The 25,378-nt window shown below is 40.7% G+C and overlaps 1 protein-coding gene across 13 annotated transcripts in view; it reads left to right on the top strand.

The window, feature by feature from the left end:
• Positions 1 to 25,378, top strand: part of RERE (arginine-glutamic acid dipeptide repeats) — a 403,339-nt gene that overhangs the window by 306,081 nt on the left and 71,880 nt on the right. For all 13 annotated transcript variants that reach the window (XM_026005078.2, XM_072731205.1, XM_072731211.1 and 10 more), the window contains one exon: positions 6,791 to 6,889. In XM_026005078.2, coding sequence (XP_025860863.1) covers positions 6,791 to 6,889 — 99 coding nt within the window. The remainder of the gene's footprint in view (positions 1 to 6,790; positions 6,890 to 25,378) is intronic.

Genomic DNA, 25,378 nt, shown 5'->3' with positions numbered 1-25,378 from the left:
AATCATGAGTTAATTAAACTGTAGGCAGTCATTAAGTATTATTTATTCTTTCAAGAAGCTTGCCAGTAAAGCACTTATATATATTAAATTATAGAAAGTAATAAGCAGAGAATGATTTGTCAGGCAAAGTGCGAGTAGCACATTTAACTTGGGCAATTATGCAGAAATGTGTTTTTCTTCTTCGGGCATGATCCTTTCTTCCTGCTAATCAGGGAGAGGTCAGAAGCTTAACGAGACCATAGAGGGTGTATCCTCACCAGCACTGTATAGTAGATGATCTGTGGAACTTCTAGTTGTTGAGTAGTCTTTGCTAAGAGATGTGTGTGTAAAATTTGATTCCCTGTGATGATGCCAGTATAGTTTGTAGCTTTTTGACATTTCACATATCTTGTCACATTGTATCTGATTTCATCCCTTCCATTGTCTTTTGACACAGCTGAGGGATAGTGGTTTTAGGCCCATTTGATAGATGAAAACCTCAGCTCAGCCAGTTTGTGACAAACCTGATAACAAAATCCGTCTCCTGTCTCAAATCCTGTGCTGTGTTCACTAGGTATTAACAAGAAGGCATTGACTGTGGGATGGTTTATATAGAAGGGGCTGCTGGGCACATATGCATTGTGCAACTGGCTAAATGCATCCAATTACATGTGGTATCATAGTCTTTGGCTCAGTGGATTCAGTGTAGCGGTTTCATTTGTACCAAACCAGGAGATTGTGTTACCCAAGCTGTTCTTGTTTTTAGCACCAAATTGCACCACCAAGTCCACTCTGCTGGTTCACTTATGCCACAGTGTTTGATGCTGAGACGTCCCACTGGATCTTATGGGCACTGGATGGTGTGGTAGGGGGTGCTAGACACACCTAATAAGGGAAGAGTTCTGCTTGCTACCTCACAGTGAACAAACCAAAAGTGAAGGAAAAAACATAGCCTAAAGATTATATGGCACAAGCCCAGGGCACCAAAGACCAAACTGGTGCAAAAACAGCAAAACAGCAAAACAGAGATGGTTCCTTGACAGTGACTTGAAAGGCTGGGGGACTGATGAAGTATTACCATTTTGTTATCAAATTTCCTGGATATTGACCTGTGGTTTAGGGGAAGACAGATTTTGCTTGTGTAGAAGTGTAGACTTCCAGTTCAGTGATGTGGAAGCAGCAGATTTAGAAGTATATGCCTCCATGGTCATTGGGTTATATGCACACACATCCCTGGGATGATGAATTTGAAAACAGTGGTTTCTGCTGAATGACATCCTGCTTTAGTGGCTGGCATGGTGATGGGAATGGTGTGAGAACTAAATGCTTCTCCCATCAATAGCTTGTAAACATTGGAAGCTGGTTGAGTAATGATGTTGTATCTTCGTTCCTGCAATTTGTGATGATCTTTCCCAGTCAACTCCAAAATAGTACAGTTTACTGTACTCTACATTAAAATCACATTTAATCCCAGATTTTACCAACCCTGCTTGGTTGCAAAATGAACAAAAGGGTTTACTTTTCTTACTTTAATTGCTTTTCCAAGACTACAAAGTGAAGCTGTAAGTCATTTTGAGGGTTCCCCACCCCCCATCTTCATTGTAATTTCTTTGGACAGGCTTCTCTGGGGAAATGGTAGAAAATTTTATTCACATTAAAGGACCTTTTTACCTCAGCGATAATGAGGTAAAGCTTGCACTGAATTTCTTGACTGTACAGATGTGTCCTATGGTTGTGATTGGTTGTTTAAAATTTGAAACCCACATAATGTTTTCCACAAAATGAAATTATTTTGTTAGAACTTGATGCTATATTAGAGAGGAATGTTTTTAATGACAATTTTTAGATATTTAAGGCAACCAATATTTTGGTAAATTTAATTCTAATATACATAAGGAATACAGTTGAAATACCCAGTTTAGCTCTTCCTCAAACATTATTTTGGCTCCAGTCTGAAGATAGAAAATCTTCATAATCATCTAGAAAACCATCCTTCTTTTAGAAGGGCTTACATGTTGCTTGATACATAGACTGAAGAAGGTGGTAGCCACCCTGTGAGGACCCCTGGAGTTTGAATGTGAGATTTACATAGACGTGTTATACAAGACTAGTACTTTACAGAGCCTCTCACAGGTTACACCATTCTCACTCCTACATTTCTGATGGCCATTATCTGTGTATCTTCCTGGCACTTAGAGTACTATCTGGCACAGGTTAGCACTCGGTAAATATCTGTGGAAGGAACGAAGGATGTCCTGAGCTCCAGTAATTTTCCCAAAGTGCTCAAAACATAATCTTCATTTTTGTGTAGCTACGAGGGCCATAACAACTTTTAGATGTTAAAAGTATATCTTTAATAAAGGATAATTAAAGTGTTTCTATAAAGATGTAAAACTTTCAGAATGTTCTCAGACAAGATTCCTAGAAAGTAGAAATACATGTTTATAACATTCAGAAGAATGTGATGGTGTGGAGAGGTGTAGCTGGGTTCCCTTAGGAAAAGGGCATAGCACAGCCACCCCTTGACCTGGCTGTTGGACTAGCTTTTATGAATTATTGATGACAGTACAACAATAATACCCTAACTCCATTTGTTCAGTAAATATTTCATCACTGTTAGTAAATAATCCCATACCTCTGACTTTTCAAATATGTCTTGGTAGAGGGGTGGGAGAAATAGACACTAAATATTTATTGGGCTGATACCATGGAAAGGTCAGGAACAAGAATATTTTAAGAGGACAAGCAGACAATGGATCAAATGAAAAGAGAGGGAGTTAGCCATTATTTAGAGAACAGAGTAGCGGAAGGAAGCACAGGTTACCACACATACATTGCAACAGCTTCTTGAGGGGAAAGTGTGATGTGAAATAAAGATTTGTGAAGGAAGTGTGAATGCTGGGATATGTTTAGGGGACAAAGAAGCAGCTTACACTAGAAATTTAACTGAGAGTGTCCTGCATGCCCTGGATGGCTTTTCTAATAAACCAAACAACCAAAAGTTCAACAAATTATTCAGAACATTTCTTCCAGCACTCATTCAAAGCCATCCTTAGTTCACCAAAAAGTCAGGAATGGCACAGGGATTAATGACATTGATTTAATTTCAATTGGCAGTTCACTTTTGGAACAGGCCTTATGTTCTTTTTTTTTTTTTTTAATTTTTATTTATTTATGATAGTCACACAGAGAGAGAGAGAGAGAGAGAGAGAGAGAGAGAGAGAGAGAGGCAGAGACACAGGCAGAGGGAGAAGCAGGCTCCATGCACCGGGAGCCTGACGTGGGATTCGATCCTGGGTCTCCAGGATCGCGCCCTGGGCCAAAGGCAGGCGCCAAACCGCTGCGCCACCCAAGGATCCCAGGCCTGTGTTCTTATGAGTAATTTCCTACCAGCCGTATAAGATTTAAAATTTTAAATTTTTTTTCAGTGTACTGTACCAGAGTTTTAGTCAAATTTCAAAAATTATTGAAATGAGTATGTGAAACATAAGTGGTATTGTTTATAGCTTAATAGTTTTTTACCCCCTCTCTGTGGAAAGGCTACTATCTAATCTAGAAAATTGATGAAAATTGAGTAGAGACTGCTTCCTTTTTTTTTCCCTCTCTTTCCTTTTAAAAATAAATTACTAATACTCATTTAGCATATGATGTGCCAGGTGCAGTTCTTAGCAATTTACATGTGTTTTCTAACGTTATCCTCATAATATCCTAAGAAGTAGACGTTGTTATACTCATTTTTAAAGATGACAATATTAAGTCCCAGAGAGGACAAGTAACTTGCCTGAGCTCCTACACCTAGTACGTAATAGAGCTAGAATTGGAATCCAGGTAGTTTAGCTCCAGAATCCGTGGATTTTCATCATGTTCTTCATAATTACTCCCATATACTATAATTACCGCTTAAGAAATGTTAATTCTCCATAAGCTTTTTATTAAGAATTTATGATTTGGTCAACTTGAATTGATTTCAAATTATCACTATAATATGTGCTTTAAAAAAATTAAATAGGTATTCAGTTTTTCCTTTTATTCAGTTACAGTCCATGACATTAAGCTCATATTATAGATTCTTGTTATATTATAGAACTTGACCTATATCTGCTTGGTTTAGATATTGGAGCAAAGTTTGAAAATCTAACTTTATTTTCATCTTTCTATACTGCTGAAAGAAGTTTAGATTGGGCAGCTTTCAAATATTTTAGCATTTATTTAGTATGATATTTATAATATTTTTTTAAAGTCTAATGATGAATGTTATGAAAACATGTAAGTCAGTATCTAGCATTCATAACAGTGCATATACTCTCTCTACACACACACACACACACACACACACAGAAATACAGAATCAAAACAGAATCCAGGAGTGCCTGGGTGGTTCAGTTGGTTAAACATCTGCCTTCAGTTTAGGTCATGATCTCAGGGTCCTGGGATTGAGCCCCACATTGGGCTCCCTGCTCAGCGGAGAGTCTGCTTCTCCCTCTCCCTCTGCCTGCCACTCCCCCTGCTTGTGCTTTCTGTCAAATAAAAAAAAAAAAAAACTTTAAAAATAAAAACCAGAATCCAACATTGATTGTTGCCATAGGTGTTTTGTTTTAAGATAGATTTACTGTTTTAGTTAACATACAGACACATATCTTCCTTGGACCTGGATTTAAAATAAATTGGGGTCTTCCAGACTTTGAGAATATTCAGGAAATTTTAATTTAAAAAAATATTTTATTTATTTATTTGATAGAGAAAGTACACAAGTAGGGGGAAGAGGAGAGGGAGAAGCAGACTCCCCCCATGCCCACCCTTGCTGAGCAGAGATCCCAGGGTCCTGAGATCATGACCTGAGCTAAAGGCAAATGTTTACCTGACTGGGCCACCCAGGCACCCGGAAATTTTCATTTTTAATACTGTTTCTCTGAGCAGTGAAAATGGATATTTGTAATATCCCTTCCAATAGCAATGAATAGTTAGAAGAGAGACTTGAGACTTAATATTTCAAATATTATTTTAATTTATTCAACAGATATTTACTGCAGGTTTACTATATGCCAAGCCCTGGATCTGTAGCAGTTATTAGGAAGGCAATCTGTACATCCTTCTTATGAGTCTTCTACTAAAGAGGGGAGAAACAGCACTGTCTCCTTTTGTGGATCTGTAGCTCTTTACTTACACCTCCATGGTAGCAATTAACTATTGTCTCCTTGATCTTGTTATCTCATATGTATTGTGTCCCCATAATACATCCCTAGGAGTTTGAGAGTTTCATGAAAATAAAAACCGCGGGCTACCAAGGTTTGGAACTTACTTGTTTTAAGATTTTATTTATTTATTTGTGAGAGACACACAGAGAGACACAGATGGAGAAGCAGGTTCCTCGCAGAGAGCCTGATGTGGGACTCAGATCCCAGGACCCCGGAACCATGCCCTGAGCCAAAGGCAGATGCTCAACTGCTGAGCCACCCAGGACCTTATTTGTATTGAGTTGCAGCTGATGGTGGTAAATTGTTCAAATAAAGGATTGAAGCATAGTGAGAAGATTGGAAGGTCCACTCCATGAGAGCAGGGATGCCTTTGCCTGTTTCGGTCACTGCTGTATGCCCAGGGTCTAGTACATTCCCTAGAAAGCAATAGGCACTTAGTCAATATATGGCTGAATGAATTCAAATCAACTTGTGATTTAGATTTGGGTGAAGTTTACGTAGGGACAATAGTTAAAGGCATTTATTAATTTAATCAGTAGTTCTTTTGGATCTACATATGCTACGGACTATTAGGCACTGGAAATAAGGTCTTAACCGAAACGGATTCTTGTGGCAGAGAACAAGATCTGTAAAGGAAAGCCAGATTTCCGGTGAGAATTTTCAATGGACAGCCACAGTTGGGGAAGGTCGATTAAACAAGAGGATCTTTCTATCTACTACTTGATTCCATCATCTGCAAGTTGAAACTCTGGAACTAAAAGCAGATTGGGGTCACATGAACCAAGAAAGGAATGTCTTTGCAAGATAGAGAAGGCGAGTGGTGTCAGGCACTGCCTGGGGTTGGAAAGGATATGAAGTGGAGTAAGTTTATTACTTTTGATGAGAGAGAAGTCTGGTCCTAGAAGGAATGTGTAGCTAAACCAGCATCTTCATTCACAGGCTGAACAGTTAGTATACTGTTATACAGTTTCATTAAAAAGCTTTTATAGTTCAGGTACCTGAATTTTTTTTAGTGAAGTTACTACAGTTGAAAGACTTCAGAAATGCTAAAGGGAAATAACATAATTCTGTGAACCGCTTTATATGGGACAACAGTGGGTGGGAATCACACTTGGCTGGAGTCCTGGTTTTACCACCTGCTGGGTTAGTGTGGTGAGCACCTTTGTTTGACCTTTCTTTTTGTTTGTTTGTTTGTTTGTTTGACCTTTCTATGCCTCAGTTTCCTCATCCATAAAATGGGGTGACTATAGTTCCTAACACATAAGCTTAAATGAGAGAATACCTTCCTCATAGGATTAAGAAAGATAATGTGTACACAGAATGTGCTCACTCACCGCTGTGCCTGGCCAGATGTTCACTAAGTGTTTGTTACTGTTGTTCTGAATCCTCTTCCTGTTCTTGCCAAAATTAAGCTCTGCCTTCCCTGCTTCCCTTTCCCAGAACAGCTGGTACTGGGATCAGAGGGCGATTGGATAAGAACGAATTCTCTTGCGGATGAATGTGCCCATTCCATGATTCTTCTGCTGGAACAAATGCAGGACTTCTCTTTTATTGATTGGCTGCCAGACCTGTTATTTGGCACACTTAACTAACTAAAATTGTTGTTGTTGTTTTAGCTACATGAAAGTGGCTATGATGCTGGCAAAGCCCTGCAGCGCCTGGTAAAGAAGCCTGTGCCCAAACTGATTGAAAAGTGCTGGACGGAGGATGAAGTGGTAAGTGTGGATGGGAGCAGCCTTGTGGCCAGGGTCATCAGGGTGTTTGCTTCTTAAATGTGTGCCCTCTCTGCTTCTCTGGGGACTGGCCGTGGCATCTGTTAGTCAAAGGAAGGAGCCTTCAAGCCTCATAATTGTACAGGGAGGCTTGATCTTGGTAAGCTTAGTGGGAAGGATTTTCTCAGGTTTCATGGAAAGAGAGATGAGATTGGTAGTATTGCTTGGCTGGTTTTAGCAAGCCAGCTTTTGAATACCTCCTTATTTTAAGACACAAGCATTTGTAAACCAGGTGATAACCTAGAGTGGAGCCAGTGACTTGCAGGAAGCATAGACCTGATTATATAAATACAGTGAATCTTTCATATTCATTATGTCATTATGGTCTATCAAAGAAGGTGGGGAGATAAAATATGTGCCCACAAGTACAGATTTGAATACTCATGGATTTCTGTCCCAGCAGACCGAATTCTCATTAAGCTACATTCCCATCTTGTGACTTCTGAAAGGTATTGCCATAAAAGACTTACAAATTACTTGTGCTTTTGCAAATACAGTCTTGTGTTTGAGTGTTACTACTTGACATTTGCCCTTTACATTGAAAGAAATTAAGATGAAGGCTGGCGCTGATAGACACATTGATTATAAGTTCGTCGCTGATATTTTAAAATACGTTAAGAAAGAGTGTTTAGAAACTTTATGTGCTTTCCTGATCTTGCTCTTTCGTTTTTTCAGCTGGTAGTATTTGTTACATACTTACTGTGTGCCAGGTGCTTTGTTAGGAGCACTATCAAGAACAAAAGGTCCCTCTTCCTGAGGCTTATGTTTTAAGAGGAGAGACCATCCAAATCAGTAAATGTCAAGTGGTGGTACATATATGAGCCGAGGAGAGTAGAGTAGGTAACGAAGGTGGGGGATAGACTGGGTGAGGTGTTATCTTTCTTAAGGGGCTGAGGAAAAGCCTAATTAAGATCCATTTGAGCAGAGACCATAGTGCAGAGGCACGCCTTTTGGAACAGGGGCCCTAAGTTGAGAGGAAGAGAAATCTGGCCCCTGGTATGGTCAAGAAGTAGACAGGAACGTGACTGGAGTGGGAGGGAGACTGCAGAGGGTAGGTCACGTGTGGCCTGTGAACCCATGGCGCCTTGCTCTTTGCTCTGTGCCGGCAGATTCTGAGCAGAGGGTTAACTTGATCTGCTGGTGGGGCACACTTTGGCCTGAGTCAAATGTGGGCCTCCAGGGCAATTTCGGGCATCCAGGCCAGAGACCAGTGATTGAAGACCATGGCAGCAGTGTGGGAGAAAAGTGGTGAGATCCTGGGTGTGTACTGCCAGAGCAAGAAGCCAGTGGGTTTGCTGGAGTAAAGGCTGTGTGTGGGTGGCAGGTGGGAGGGGCAAAGTGTGGAGCAGGAGGCCGCAGGGAGGGACTGAAGTGGCCCCTGAGGGTTTACTTAGGGGAGAGCCTTTTCAGGAATCCATTGACACCTGTGGCTGATCAGGTGTGTGACATTGGTGCTCCTGTCTTGAAATTAAATATTTAAAAACTTTATATGATCAGTAAAGGGTCAGAAACCTCTTAAACATTTGTTATTGTTCAGATAGTCACAGAGTAAAAATGTGAGATTTGTTTGTTTTGTCAAGTCAGATGTTGTTTCTCACTGTGGACCCATTTTTGTTAGAAGGAAAGGAGAATTTTGATTGATTAAAAATTCAAGATTCCTCAAACAGCCTTGGTGGAAGAAAGATGAGTAGGGGGAAAGGATGGAAAGAGTGTGTGAAAGGCTGTTTATCCGGGGGCCTCCCAGCCAGGGCCCTTGCTCACCTGCACCCCGGGCTCCTCAGCAACCAGGGAACTCCCATGCTTTCTCCTGCAGCCTGGCCTTCCCCCTGGGATTTAAGGACTCCCACTTAAAAGACAGCTGCCTTCCTTTCCCTGCAGCACTTGCTTCTCTTGGGCACAGTGTGGACTGTGTCCCTGCTGCTACTGCCGTCGCCTGGGGCCTGGTAGCAGACCGCAGGACGGAAAGGGGAGGCTCACATGTTGGAAAGGCCTGGCTTTCTTTTGAAAAATGAAACACGACTCCAAAATGCTGCACATTCTGAGTACATGGTCATGATCCTTAGCTGAATGAATCCTTGTCGTTTGGACTCATTTTTGTCATCTTTGCTTCTTGTTTTAAGGAGGTTTTGAGAAAAGTGCTGTCAATCATCCAGTCTTTGCAGAACCCAGGGATCAAACGGTTCCCTTATTTATAGGAAGTTCAGCTTCACTTTCTAAAACCTCAAAGGTGAATGAGAAAGAGGGATTGAATCATTGATAGGCTGAAAGGAGCTTCTCATGAACTTACCCAAGTCAATTCTTTGACTAGCTTTATGTGGCAAGAAGGCACAGAAACTCGAGGGCCTCTGGTTTTGGCTGTGAGAACATAACCTGCTGTGTGTATGCGGCCCCTTCTGTTAAATTCCCCACATTTTCTCACCCTGGGAATCATAGGAGTAAGCAAAGCAAGTGACTAAAATAAGTACATGGGCCTACACCCCCCTCCCCCCCCCGCAGTTTTCTGTGTCTTTGGACATTTTAGTTATTTTTAAGCATCATTGCCTCCAGTATATCAGTTTAATCAAACTGCAGCACTGTCAATGAAGTTATTTTCCATTACGTTTATATGAACTGAGTACTCCACGTGTGTGCAAGGGTTGGTAGAATGAGCACCTGCCATTGTGAACCCCCCACCATGCTACAAGCTGGCAGCCTGTGTGTGCTGTGATCCCAGCAGGTGCACTGCTCCCTGACCAGATGAGTCTCTCCTGATATTGCCAAACCAAACCCTCACCACCCCTCAAGGTTTAGAACAGTTCCTGGGCCCAGCCTGTCGTGATCATACCTTCTTCTGAGCTGCTTCTCCTGCTTGCCATATTTGTTGGTAGCTTGCCCCTCACTTTCTTCTTCCACCATCACCATCTCTGTTCCTCACAGTCTTTATTTTCAAGTGATTGCCCTCCTAGTTGGTAAACTTCTTAAGAGTGAGTACTTACTGATGGTGAGAATAGTGTCTGCTAGAGAATGTCTTTGTCTTAGAGAGGCTTGAAGAATATTGACAACTCTTTATTCAAGATTACTGTTTTTAACGATTCTTTACCATAATTAAGATTGTCCTCAATCTAGCATTTTAAAACTTGTAATAGTTAATAATTATGCATTAGAGAAAAACTTTTACATGCACCCAAAGCTAACCTTAGAAGTTTTACTTTTGGAAAAACATTTCCATATTATTAATGATAACACCATCCAACTTCTTCATCCTAGGTCTTTCAGATAATCACTAATTCTTGAAATTTTAGGCCTCAAAATTACACAGTGGGAGGCCTTTCATTTTATATTTTCTTTTCGTGCTTCCTTTGACAACTTGTGTATATATAGATATGGTATTTCTTACTGAAATTTCTTTGGGGCTGAGACACTTTAAATCTTGTGGAACAGATGCCAGATTTGGGGCAATTTCTGTCAAATTCCAGGCCAGAGAATGACAGTTGCACTCTGCTTTAGTTGAATGACTGAGAAACACATTGGTAGCTAGCTCAAGGCAGTCTCTGAGGCTAAATAAACTGGGTCAGATCAGAGAGGCAGTTTGGAAGAAATGCTAGGTCAGTTGGATGGAGCCAAAGTAAATGGCTGGCTGCTACATTTGGGAGTTGTATGGACAGTTAACCAGTTTCACTTACATTATGCTAAAAATTTTGTTCCATTTCAGGAAGCCATTTAAATCAGTAGAACTTACGAAGAGAACCAGAGAAAAATACTGATCAGAACTTAAAAGAAAAAAAAAAAAGAAAAAAAGAAACTCTAGATTATTAGGTTTTTAATTAAACATGATGAACACATTTAAATATAACACAAAGGCCCCAGGCTGAACTGCACCTAATCGAAACAGATTAAGTCACCCTTCCATGCTCGGGTAGTTATTAATTCTGCTTATTTATGCATGCGAGCTGAAGGTAGTAGCATTTGCTGCTGCTGTGCTGTTGCTTATTGCACTGGGATTCCATTGCTGCTTGATGCTGTGCTCTTAATTAGCATTCAGCTGTTGATTATGGAAATACTGGGGATGCTAATTGAATTCTTTTTAAAATTCTGGGCCTGCATTTTCCTTGTGGAGTTTGGCCTGACTTGCAAGGTTGTAAGATTGGGTACTCCACTGAGCTATGCACTTTACCCTTTGCTTCCCATCCACTTGGCTTTGTTTGTTTTGGAAATTATTTTCATGTTGAAGTAGCTTTCAGCAAAATTCCAGGTGTTCCATAAAGGTAAAGGTTTTGTTGCTTTTGAAATTCCCACAGAGCATTCCATTTCATGGTAACTGTAGCTTTTATCTGGAAATATGCTTCCCTTTAAATATTTCATACCAATTTTGATGTAATACTTTGAGTGAACAACCTAGATACAAATAATCTCTAAAATTTTTATTCATAGCTAGTTAATCTGTGGTATGGTGGTAAACTTTAATTGGCCATGTATTTGGATTTACAAATTCATAAATTTTAAAACATCTAAACTGTCCTTCAATTTAAAGCTCAGCATTATCATAAATATAAATGAAAATCCTTCTTTAAAATTGACATGACATGGCAAACTAATTTTCTGAATATTTGTAAACCAATGAACCCATTTGGCTGGTCAAGGAATTACTTTCACAGAACACACCAGCTGTCTGCATGGTGTCTCTCCCAACAGCATCTTCACATGCCTTTGTGTCAGGCCCTTTTTGGAATGTCTGCTGGAGAAAACATTGTTTTTATTGTTCACTCTTTTTAAGCCAGGCATCTGGATGTGGCAGAAGACAGAGCTGCTTAGTGGGGCAAAAATACAATGAATTTTATTTACTGTTTGTGTAGCAGCTGTAGAAAGTGGAATCACAGCAAAACCAAAGTTAAGGTCCTGTAGCAGCAGGAGGTTGTGGAGGCAAAAGCACAGATGGGGACAGTGACAAGGGGGAAGAGAGCCAGCCACCCTGCCCTCAGCCTGCAGTGACAATCCTTTGAGTTTAAGATGTCCCTTAATCTTGGTGTTTAGATTGGATATTTTCAATATAGGGGAAGCTTTAGTTGTATGATACTGATTTTTAGGAATGGTCAGATTTCCAGAGTTATTGAGCATATTATATAGTCATTCAAAAAATGTGGGTAATAGGAAGATCCTGTTGGTCATCTAATATGAACCCATTCATTTTTTTTTCTTCTTTTATAAATTTTATGTGAATTTTCTTTGTTAGAACATCATTGTGAAAACATTAAAGGGTGGTTGAAACCTCACTACCATCTCACGTTCCTGGTTTCATGCTCTCTTCGTGTCTTTGTTCATATACCTACACTGGTTTATGTATTTGTAAACTTATGTAAATTGAATCATTATATTGAAATTCTCACTTTTGTAAGAGATCTTAATCTGAGAATGTTTATAGTTCACCTGGAACCCGAAATAGAGATACACTGTATTTAGTGCAACACATAATAGGTATTTAATAAATTTTAAATAGAATTGAAGTAGCTTTTTCTCTCAACTGATTACCCTTCCTCTCATTTTAATATAATTGGTACCATCCCTTATGAACAACCTAATTCTGAGATATAAGGAAAGATAAGAGACGTATAAATGTTAGCATGTTATTTATACGTACGTAATACACATATTACTCGTTCATGTGTTCTTATGGTCCATAGCAAAAATCACTCCTTAGTGTGAAGCGAGGAAAATGTAGGAGTGCCTGGCTGGCTCAGTTGGAAGAGCAAGCCACTTTTGATCTCAGGGTTGTAAATTCGAGCCCCACATTGGGTGTACAGATTACTTAAAAAATAAAATCTTGAGGAATAAATAAATAAAAGAGAAAAATTTAGATACAAATAAATTTGTATAATGCTTCAAATATTAATGAAATTGGATTATTTTTCCCATGATCGACGCCCATCAGCCTTTGAATCAAACCCTTTTTTAAACAAATCGATAGTGTGAAGAGTGGAGTTTATTGTCAAGTCCATTCAACAATGAGACAGTGAATTAAAAATCAATTATATGTGCAGGAGAGTTGGTGTCAGACAATCAATTTTGTCAGTTTGCAGAAGGTTCTACTGTTTAACAACCTGTAAAGAGAAATATATTTTAAAATCCTTTAGTAGGGACACCTGAGTGACTCAGTGGTTGAGCATCTGCCTTTGCTCAGGGCATGATCCTGGAGTCTCGAGATCGAGTCCCGCATCAATAGAAGTTGCCTCTGGGTTAAATCTACAAATTCAGCAGTCACCTTGCCTTTTACATACAGGGCTTTATTGCTTTCTAGGCTTCCTCTGTAAACTGTGGTCAAAGAAGGTGGTATGCCTGTTTTTCTAAACAAGGTCATTCTTTTTTCACATTTTCTTTAACCCATATGTTTCTCAAGTTCCTTACCCCCCCCCCAGCCCCCATATTAGGTATTTTTGTTTAAATCTAGCAGTAAATTGTGCTGTTCTTTGGGTTCCATGTTTATGCTTGTGTCCATGTTCAGGCCTTGGGGCGATGCAGAGCAGTGCAGAGACCTGGGAAGTAACCCCACACTGAATAGAGGCATTCCCTGAGTTATTCCTTGCTGCTTAGGATAATCTTTTAAAATCAAAGAGCAATTTTTATGGGACATTTTTCATTTTTGCTTGAAGTGTGAGAGCACTGGGGAGAATCTTCAGCTTGAAAGATTAATAAACACTACAGCAGTGGGTTATTGAAACCATGTTTTCCATCTCATTTTCAAGGGCGTGTAAAACAAATGGAGATAGCATACACTTTCAGCTGCCCTCCATCATCTTTCTCTGTGCGTTTAAAAAATGAGAACAAGACACAAGGGAACTTGAGAGATTGCATTTGTTCTCCCATAGACTAAGTGGATATTTTATAAATGAAGAGGATAGAAAACCCTTTCCTATTGCAGTTTCTTAGCAACAGAGCTGGAGTCCATTTTAATGTGTATGCATGGAACATTCTGTGTATGATGACTTTGGAACCGTACATTTTCACAGGTGAAACGTTCTGTATCAGCGGGTAACTAGAGTTCAGTTGTCAGGGGAAGGAAACAGGAAGTTAAAAAACAAACAAACAGTACAATGAGAGGAAGTAACTCATTTTAAACTGTCTGCTCTTCCTTAGCATACTTGTGTCTTAACACCCAAAGTCTCTTAAAGAGAAGTAAGAATGGCTTCAGTAGCCCCCCAGCTACCCTCCTCACTGGAGTGCCAGCACAGTTTGGATATGTCCTGGTAGTGTTTTGTGATTCTTCATCCCCCACCACTCTGCATGCTGTTAAGTGACACTTTTGACTGATGTTTCAGAACTTGCTTTCAGACATTTTTCCAAAGTACTAAATATGGGGGACTTCCAGTTCATTTTCCACATATATAAAGCAAAGTGCTGAGGTGTTAGGAAGCAGAGTATGTTTGGTGGTCATAAGGGAAAAAGTCTGTGCATTTGGCCTCACCAGCTTAGAGTTCAGGCCCATATCTGTCTGTCCGGCTCTGTATTTCTTGCATTTGGTGTTGGGGCTTGCAGATGACAAGCCTACTTGCTCATTCTCCATTACTGTCCACCCTGTGTGAACATGAACATAGGATGACCCTTCATGTTGTTTACCAGGTTACTTATTCAGTTTCTAATTTTAGATAATTGGCATTGAGGCATTCCACAGATGTTCATAGAGCACCAGCACAGCATTCTGCCTGCCAGGCACCTCTTATGTACTGGTGGTCTAGCATCGCACAAAAAAGGCAGAGATCCCGGTGCTCCTGGAACCGACGTTCTCATGGAGAAGACAGATCAAAACAAGTAACACACACAGTGCATTAGCCATGTGCTGGAGAGTGGGGGGGGGGGGGGGGGGTCTGCATGCTGGGTTATGATGGCAAGTTGGGTCTGGGAGCTTCCACATCAGACTAGGAAGTCTCAAGGTCAGGGACAATAGTTTAATTCTTCTTAAAGCTCCAGAACATAGCCTGGGGCCAGGAGTGTGGTAGATAATCTGAAAAGACTGTTTTGACTGAGTGGATAGAAGAGAAACCTTAATAAATGTTGGTTCCTCACCCAGGTCCTCACATCACATCAGTGGAGTTGGCTGGCCCCTTTGGCTGAGCTCATGTGCTGCTGCCTCAGGGGGCTCTCCCTCCACCTGCACGGGCCAGTGCTCATTCTAACTCCTGAAAAATTGACTGGACACCGCCCTATTCTTTTCTTCTCAGTAGCTTCCCTTGGAAGCAGCAGCCAACCCCTTCTACGTGTCATTGGTTTTATTTTCTAGACTCCAATAGAGAAAAGCTCACTTTTTGCCAGCATCACTTCATACTTGTTGATGTGTGTGGTTACTGTGTTCTGCTGTGGGAGAGTGAGCAATGAAGAGAAGGAAGAAGCCTTAGTTGATAGCCTGGTGTTAGTCTAACCAGCTTTCCCTCATGACCCATCACAGGTTTGAAAGCAGAACCACCTATTTGTAAACCTTTCTTAAGGCTGTCTGGTTGTTTGGGGCCATCTTTTTTGTGGCTGTGGTGTGTGGTTAATAGACCTTTCCTCTCAGGTTGCCTCCAAACCTCTAGTGTGCTTCCCTTATTTGGTCACTTTTGGGATATTTTCTTCCCTTTTAAAGAGCTACATCCCATGTAGTTTATCCAAGCAATAGGAAACAGAAGAACTATCAAAAAAATATACCAAAGAACTAAGGAAGGGGCAAAGCAAAGTTGCAAGTAAAACAAGAACCAAACAGGAGCACCTGGGTGGCTGAGTTGGTTAAGCATCAAACTCTTGATTTCAGCTCAGGTCATGATCTCAGAGTTGTGGGATTGAGCCCCAGGTAAGGCTCTATGCTCAGGGCAGAGTCGGCTTGTCCCTCTCCCTCTACTCCCCCTCCCCCTCACACATGCACTCAGGTGCTCTCTTTCTTGCAAATAAATAAAGTCTTTCTTTTTTAAAAAAAGAACCAAATAGAGAATGGAGCAAAATGGCTGATAGTACACCATTTGGCCTTAAGAGCCAAAAAGGCTAACAACACTGTATTAAAGTTTATGTTTTGAGCCTTTTTTTTTTTTTTTAAGATTTGAGAGAGAGAGGGAGGGCAAGAGCAGTGAGGAGTGGAAGAGGGAGAAACAGACTCCCCTTTGAGCAGGGAGCCTGATGTGGGACTCAATCCCAGGTCCCTGGGATCATGACCTAAGGCAGCCACTTAACCGACTGAGCCACCCAGATTCCCCTGTTTGGTTTTTTTAAGTGTATACTCTGTCAGTCTGGATCCTTTTATTAAATGTTCAGAAATTATGACCCAGAGAATACTAGGAAGATCTGTGTCTTCCTAATACTAGGAAGAGAATACTAGCATGTCTGGGACATGCTGAATATTTTCTGCTTTGTTGCCACTGTCCAGTGTCCTGCCTAGCTCTGCTGTCCGTGGGCATGAAGAATGCTACTGAAATGCAGCACACTTAAGCTCCAGGGGAATGAAAGAGGATAAATCACACCCCTCTCTGTTCTCTCTGGAAGACTTGCTGGGGTAGGGCAGGGTACAGAGAGAATGACCACCCAAGACTTGCAAGGCCGGGACAATGGTCCTTATGCTGGCAGCTACCTTTGGGACCTCAAGGAAGTCGGGTCCCCACCTTAGGTCTTAATTATCTTGTGTAGGAAATGACAAGGAAGGAGAAGACATGGGAAAGGACCAATTTTGCGATAGCCAGTGGGTGTGTTTGACAGGAAACCTGAATCTGATTCCAGTCCCTGCCTGCTGGCCACCCTTGCCTTTCACTGCCCTGGTATAAAACTGGGCTGATGTCTTCTCTATAGCAAAGGAAATCATCTCTGTTTAAGAAACTTGAAAGTATGTATGCCCACACACTTATGTGTCCTACTGCTAACTAAGAGTTCTTAGTTTCCCCTTGCAGCTGATTTGTCAGTTTTGATTATTTATTTTTCTTATCTTTTTCTAATTGTTTTATTTTTTCCCATCAGCTGTAATAAGATAAGATTTCTGGACTGCAGAGATGCATGTTAACAAGCATACCAGTCTATCCCAGAGCCAGAGGGAAGGACAGTCCATCACCAATGGTTCTGTTCTGTGTTACTTCAGTCCCTTTTCTCCTTTTGAGAACCTGAATCTTGTCTGGGAGCCGCTATTCCTGAAGTCTGTGCAGGCGTTAACCCATTTGCTAATAAGCCACTTTCTAAACAGACTACAATCAGCCTAAATTAGTCATTTTCTTTTTCCATCCAGGACCTCTAATTAATTAGGATAACATAACTAGCTAAGCAGGCTTGGTTATCCATTTTTGAAAGAGGATTTTTAGAGAATGAATTTTAACAAGGTGTTATTAAGCATAGATTTGGGGAGCCAGTTAACCTGGGTCCAAAACCCATCTAACAATAATCTAAAAATAAAATAGCTTTGCTTCAGAAGGCCCTGGGCTCTTGGTCTGTAATTCCTATTCCTGTGTTCCCAGCAGAACACCACTTGGGACTTCTTATTTCATCAGACAGAGCTGTTCCAGATTCCCAAAGCAGCTTAAAGTTGAGATGGACTCTGAATATTTGGGATCCTCTCTCAGTCCAGTCCATGAAAATGAAATTCTCAATCCAGTCCATGAAAATGAGATTCTTTTCTGATTATCCTTTTAGACAGCCCAACTTTGTCATCTTTCAAAGTTTTTGACCCCAGAACAGCCTGACCCTGGTAGTGTGTCTCCCTCCTTAGAACTCTCTGACTTTATAATCTGCTCACATTCTCTCCTGTGAGCCAGTACTGTCTCTAAAACCCATGTCAAACATCCCAAGGATCGACTTAAATTATCTGGCTTTTAAAAGGCAAACTTTCAGGTGGATCATTCAGTTGCTCACACATTTAGAGGTGTCAGTAAGCATTGTACCATATTATTCTCCACTAGTTTGAAATAATTTCAGGCACTGCAGAATTCCATTGCTAGGAAGATATTCACTTTGTAAGGAAGGCACTCTCCTTCAAAGGAGTACCTTGACAAAAAGAGTAATGGATTTTTATAGTTCAAAACCAAGCATTATTATCTTTTTCTGGATAACCAACTTTAGATTTTCCTTAAAAAATATTATTGGAAAAAAATATTATTGGTTGGGGAGTTCCCTCCCCCCTTCTATTGAACTTAACTCCACTGCCTTTCCATACCTGTTCTTTGCAAGGTTCTGCTGGATCTTATGGAACCCCCTTATCCACTGCTCACTGTCATAATTCATCCTCTAGAGCCTTCTCTTCCTGCTATTGTTAGTTTAGCTTCATGTTTTAGAAACAAGATTAGAAAATAGTATTAGTTCCTCATCCAAAAAGAAGGGAGCTTATTACTGACTTGAAAATTACATTTGTTCTTTGACCACTAAGATCTCTGCAGGAATCCTCACTGGCCTTGATAATTGCCTGGCAGAGTGACATCCTTGACTGATTTTGGCAGTGGGTGTACATGAGCACTTGAGTTAGATGTCATCACCACAGGCAACCTAGAGAGGGGATGGCAGCCACACAATTGGAAACGAAAATCTGAGTGCTTCTCCTGCTCCTGACATTGTTCTGGGGGTCCATGGGGAATGCAGGGCTGCACATGTAGCTTTCTGCTCATGGACAGGGAGATCAGGAAGGGCTCTGAGGAAGAGTTGTTACCTTGAAGGATGGGTAGGATTTTGCCAGGCACAGTGGATCAAGGTTAATGAAAGAACAAAGGCATAAAACAATGTGTGTGGTTGGTTAATAGCCAACTGGCCAGTTTGAATGAAGTTATAGGTAGAGGACTGCCTAAGATAGTTGATTGATTCAAAGGCACCCACTCTTTATGGGAAGAGAAGTTTATGTTTAATAGAAAATAAGGAATAATCACACATTTTCTAATGTGGGGAATGATACAACTGGAGCCATCATTGAAGATTAATCTGGCAGTAATGTGGACAGTAAAGTGAATAGAGAAGGATATCAGTGGTTCTGAAATCCGACTATATGTTAGGATCACCTGGTAAACTTTAAAATGCCCCAGTGTTCAGACTGTACTCCAGACCCACTGGATCAGAATCTTGGGGGTGGGACCCAGGCATCCATGTTCTAGGCTAAGGACTCTGGTCCTAGTGAGAGATATTGAAAGCTCTGAGTTTATAGCAGCAATTCTCAACTTTGGTTGCATACTGGAATCATATATGGAAGCTTTAGCATGCACACACACATACAAAACAGAGACTTGGGATACACTCCAAGATTTTTTTTTTTTTTTTTTTTTTTTTTTTTTTTTTTTGAGTGTGAGAGCATGAGGGAGTCAGGGACGAGGAGGAGAGGGAATCCTAATCAGATTCCATGGCCAGCATAGAGCCCTATGCGGGGCTCAATCCCAGGACCCTGAGATCATGACCTGAGCCAAAATTAAAGAGTCTGGCACCCAACTGACTGAACTACCTGGCTGCCCCATCCCAAGATTCTGACTTGATTCATCTAGGATATGACCAGGGCATTGAGTTCTAATATACAGTTGAGGTTGAGAAGAACGGGGGTAGAGGAAGGGTGACGTGAGAGGAGCAACTAATATTGAATGAAGTGGTAAATGAGATCTCTGATAATTCAAGTCACTTCAACTTATGGAGCAATCATAAGACCTTTATTCTGTGCCAGGTGCTGTTCTGAGCACTCAGCCTGAACTGACTCATTTACTCATGTATCACAGAATGATTTATAGAGCCTGCTTTCGAGTCTGACCCCCTGGCTTCAGAGCCCATCTCCTACCTTGCTGTACCACATGGTGTCTCTGGGGAAACCTAGCTGATTGGAGGTGGTAAGTGAGAAAAGAGTGGAGAAATAGAACTCAGATTTTGTTTTGGTGCAAGGGCAGAGGCTGGTGGTATTACTAACAAAATCTGGCATCAGGAGAAGTACTTGCTTTAGGAGAGAATGGGAGAGTTTATGTTAATTTGCAGTGATTGAAGAAGATGCAGGTGGATCCAGCCATTAGAAATGAAGTTTTAATAATAGGAAAGATTTCTGGTCTACAGAGAAAACTCACATTTGAGGAAACCAGGCTTGAAGTGGTTAATTAGCTTGCTCAGGATCTCAGCTAGTAAGGGGAAGAGCCAAGATCTGATGAGTTGCCAGGGACAGCAGTGCAGAGTGAGAAGAGACTCTCAGAGGAATTCTTATGTTGAGAGGCATAGGAATGGACAGAGTGACAAAGTCAGAAAAGACTGGAGAAAGGGTTGGACTCTATATTATTTAATTTGTAAAACATTATATTTAACTCAATAGGATATGAGGAGTAACTGTATTTTTTTTTAGTATGGGCAATAATAGGACTGGGGCTATCTTTGGCATAACTCCATTGAAAGATTGGGGAAGGAAGTTGATACAAGGTCAGGACACTGAGGCATGTCTAGTAGTATTGATTACACTGTTTAAATAATTGATAGTGAGTCCCAGGCTGCATACCAAACTTGGGGAACCAAGTAGAGGTGGTAGAAGAGCCAAGGGGCTGTGGGGCACAATCCAGAGAAGAGGTTTTGTGGGATTAATGGTGGTGGTACGGTAGTAAATAAGAAAGTTTCTAGTTTTATATCTTGGGTATTTTCAGGGATGCCCAACCATAAGGGATGGCTACCAGTGGGTGGCTATGTTGGAATAATGGGCACTAAGGTTTGTGGATGCAAACCATATTAGAAGGGCTCTGGGCAAGGTTTTTCATGTTCCTGAGAGTACCATCAAAAGATAGGAAAGGGGGATCCCTGGGTGGCTCAGCAGTTTAATGCCTGCCTTCGGCTCAGGGTGTGATCTTGGAGACCCGGGATCAAGTTCCATGTCAGACTCCTTGCATGGAGCCTGCTTCTGCCTCTGCCTGTGTCTCTGCCCCTCCCTCTCTCTCTCTCTCTCTCTCTCTCTCTCTCTGTGTGTGTGTGTGTGTGTCTTATGAATAAATAAATAAATCTTAAAAAAAAAAAGGAAAGAGAAAGGGACTTTTAACTAGGTGTAGGATCACTGAATAGGGGTGAGGGGGACTGGCATGGCTGGCTGATACTGTGATAAGGAAAAGCTGCTGGAGGTGGTAGATGATGTGGTCTGACAGGATTGTCACCACTGGAATCAAAGAATGCACATGGAATTAAACCCCTCTGGCTCTTATTGGAGGAATTGGGAAGTTCTGTTGGATGGATCATGATATGAGGACGCTGAGGGATTGGGGAGGACTTTGGGCATGAGGGCATCTGGAGAACAGAGACCAGGGAAGGAGTGAGAGAGAAGTCAATAGGTCTCTAGAGGACATAGTATGCAGGCCCAGTGTGGGGTTGCTAAGGTGAGATGTCCCTAGCAGAAGTAGGCATTGGGATATGATAACGGGGAAGGGGTAGGAGAGAAATCTGTGGTTATTGATGATTATTTTAGGTCCTGTGGCTGAGACCCCTCTGTGCTGCTCTGCTACATGATGTGCTTCTTGAGGGCCAATCTATCTCTTAGAGTGTCAACTCCTCGGCATGGCTCACTAAATGCTTAGTTGAATTGGATTAACATGTAGAAGTTGAAGATGGAGGCAAGTGGTGAGGAGACAGGATTTTGTTAATAGAACAATATTTAGAATTTAAAATTTCAGATGGGAACTTTGGGTCCAGAATATATTTTGCTGTTTGTTTCCTCCATCACTCCACGAGTGTTAGGCATTTAACTGTGTACCAGATACTGTCCAAGGCTTGGAGATAAAAATAACATTGGACATACGGTTTTCATGGAACTTACATTCTAATAGGGAGCACAGACAATTTAATGTAAATAAGGTAATCCAGATGGATGCTATGAAGAGTTCAAGTCAGTCACACTCTAGGAGACTCTGAGTAGGGTATTGGCTGTGTAGTCATGGAGCCACCTTCTTCTGGGTAGCAGTAGCTTCTCATTCCATATGACTGTTCTTCTGAGTAAGTCTGGACAAATGAGATCTCTGATAATTCAAGTCACTTAATCAAAAGTAGTATGTAAATCATTTTTCCTTAGCCCTCATCTGGTGATTTTCTGCATCGTGTCTCAATTGCCTATAAACTGTTCCTTGTTAGGAGCAGATAAATGGCTACAGGACTTGGGAACTTTTGAGAGCTTAGAACGAACTGAATTTGCTTGAAAGGACAGGTGGGAACTTTGCTGTAGAAATAAAATCATGTAACTAATTAGAAGTCTGTTCATTTCTCATACATTTTCAAGTATGGGATAATAGAATATTTCTAAATGCCAAAAAGATTCTATAAACCTTCGTCATTATTTTTAGATTGGGGGACAGATTAGAAGAGAAGGATCTGGTTCTTGTAAAACTTTTGCTGATGATCTTAAAAGCAGCTTTGAGTGCATATTGTCTGTAGTGAAGAGAGCCGGAAGAAGCTGTGGTAAACCCAAAAGGAGGCTCTTTCTAACCTGTAGAGTCCCCTGTAGATGTCACTATGATTTTGTTTTCTTCAATGTCTTTTACCAAAAAGACTTGAAAGCCTCAAAAAAAAGACATGAAGGAACTTGATGGGTAGATGATTCATTTCCTCATTGTAAAGAATGTTTCTTTCATCCTTTATTAGGCCACAAGAATTCTTCCACTGTTAGCCATCCTACACTGTGTTGAGAAGGTCCCACCACAAAAAAAAAAAAAAAAAAAAAAGGTCCCACCAATTCTGGTGGCTTGTAGTCAGAGCAGTCTGGATCTTCTGCCTGCCTTGGAGAAAGTCATGAGGGTTCCTCTCAGGTCATCCAGGGGATCGAAACTTCAGGTTTCTTCTAAATGTTTGCTACCATTGTACCTGTTACTTTTCAGTTTGTGATTTGCTCAAAAACAAGAATCTCTAGTTTCTTCTCCTTTTTTTTTCTACCCTGTCTCTTCACTTATATTTTTCTCAGATAACTCCTTGTAAGTCTGGAGACAACCACCTACTTGTGATGTAGTTAAAGTTTGGTTGTAGCAAACAAAAGTGTTGGTAAACCTGTTTCTGGTTGAATCTGTGCTTTAGACCAGCTGCTATACCTTGGGCAAGTCTTTGATCCTCTCTCTAAGAAATGAGAGTATTAATTAGATAATTTAGTCTTTGCTGGCCTCCCAAAGGCTCAGGTACTGGTAATAGAAATTGTCTTTGAAGAAATGCTTATTAAATGCCTGACTTACATGTGCAAGGGTCTCTGATAGATGCACCCAGATAGGACCACCTGACCTCAAGGAGAGACACCCTATTGGCAGTGATGGACTTGGATGCCTAGAACCTAGCGCTGGGTAGGATGTGGGAAGTTCCATGTTTGAGTGTGCAGAAAGGTAGAAGCACAGAGAAGTATGACAAAACATAGATGTGAGATAGTAAATAAACTTGTTTGGGGTCATACCAGTGGTAAGTGAATCAAAGCTTCCAGCCCAAGAATAGCTGCCAAGTGACATTGCACAGGGTCCCCAGATACAATATTGTGTGATGAACTACTGAGGTGTGGGGAGTGTGGGACATGGTCAGGGAGCAGCCTGGCTGTAAATGGAGGCAGTCATGGTAGGTTCTTAGGGATCTGTATGCAGCACAAGTGCTGCCCCTGCCTTCTTATGTTCATTGTGCACATTTCACATAGCACTGTCTTCCCAGGAGCTGAAATGAAACGTTAAACTCCATTTTAACACATTTTCTAATCCATACACTTGAGGGTGGTAGGTGCTGAGGCTAGAGTGGTAAAATGGAGATCCTAGATATTTCAATACACACACCAAAGAGTTTGAGCTCTCCCTCCATCTGTCTTGGGCAGGGAAGTGCCATGATCAGTTCTTTAGAATTCAGATAAAGAGTGGTCTTCACCTTGGTGGAATAGCAGTTACACAGTGCAGGGTCTTTAGTGGTATGATCTTAGTCCTGGAAAATGTTTGTAGTGACCCTGGTTTGGTTCAGTTAGGTAAAACCAGAGTTTAATAAATCTAGCTGAGAGGTGGAAGCATGCTTGGCGTTCTCCAGAATTCCTCCATCTTCCTTGTAGGAATAAAGTTAAAAAAAATTAAATAACTTTCCCATGAAGCCCCTAAAGAATTTTGTTTTAAAAACCATATGCTTCCTTCCAAGATTAAATTGGCATATACCTTTTCCTGATAAGGATGTAATTTCTAACATATAAATAGTGACATTGAATATGAGACTGTTGCATCACTTTTAAATCTATGTAGGGCATTTTGAATACCATCTCGATTTTTTACCCATTATTATTCTAAAAATATGTGAATGGGCTCGTCCTTAACAGTGAAATTTTACATTCTTTTATTCCCCTTCTTTAACTTCTGTAACTAGTAATTTTTCTTCAATCTACTTCCCTGTAGACTTTATTATTAATATAAAGCATTTCCTGGGGTGCCTGGGTAGCTCAGTTGGTTAAGCGTCCGACTCTTGGTTTCAGTCCAGATTGTGATCTCAGAGTCCTGGTATTGAGCATCTCATTGGGTTCATTGTCAAAGTCTGCTACAGTTTCTCTCTCTCAAATTAAAATAAATAAATCTCTAAAAGGAAAAGAAAGCATTTCCTGCTTGGGAGTCCATGTCGTATCACCCCTTCGCTGTGCCCTGCAACAAAAAGTATGTGTGTCAAAAGACATGTACATATTGTTATTTCCATTAACAATAAAGCTCTAAGTGTTAAAAGAGAAATTCTCTCCAGTTATGTTATAATAATTATTAGTGTACAGTTGATCAAAACAAGATATTATAAATGTTGATAAAATTTAACTTTTTGTTTAATATTTATTGGAAATAAGATGGATTCAGTGTTTTATTTTATATTTTTATTTTTATTTTTTTTGGGATTCAGTGTTTTAGACACATTAATTCTTGATAAACATTACTTATTGTTAGAATGAGGCCATGTTCTGCATCAATTTTTGTTCTTATTTTTCATGTATTTGTAGATATTAGCACTCAGAAACCTTTGTTTGCATGAATAAGCAGATGGGAATAATAGTTTTGACACCGTGTCACTCAGTAATTTGAATTCCTTCCATAAGAGTGCCAAAAATATAATTGATCATCAGACTTGGTTTGTAATAATCTATCAGATGATACCTCCATCAGATCCTCCTTCAATTTTGTTGAAGGCAAAGAACTGGAAAGTACCTGACTTGCATAAGACTTTCTTATCCTGACCTTAGAGTTAGTCACTGTGTCAACAGCAAATCAGGGTTTTGAATCCATCCTTTGTTTGGTGCCCTGAAGTTTCTGCACCAGGGGCAGTGCTGCTGCATAGCATTCCAGGTGGGAGAATGCTGTGCTATGTGGGGAGGTGAAAGAAGGGCACCTTCCTCACAGGAATTACTCTCAGGGAGGTGAATGTTATCAGGTGAATTTAGGAAAGAAAACCTATGAAAGTGGAAGGTTTGGAAATGAATTCCCTTAGAACCATGTGGGTCTGTTTCATGTCTGTACACCCTAGTTTATAGACTCTGAACCTACAAATCTTGCCTACCAGGCCCAGTCCTAGGCACTGGGA

Source organism: Vulpes vulpes, chromosome 12 (assembly GCF_048418805.1).
Source record: "Vulpes vulpes isolate BD-2025 chromosome 12, VulVul3, whole genome shotgun sequence".
Classification (NCBI taxonomy): Eukaryota; Metazoa; Chordata; class Mammalia; order Carnivora; family Canidae; genus Vulpes; species Vulpes vulpes.
Note: the sequence above shows the minus strand (reverse complement) of the source record. Positions and strands in the feature narration are given on the sequence as shown.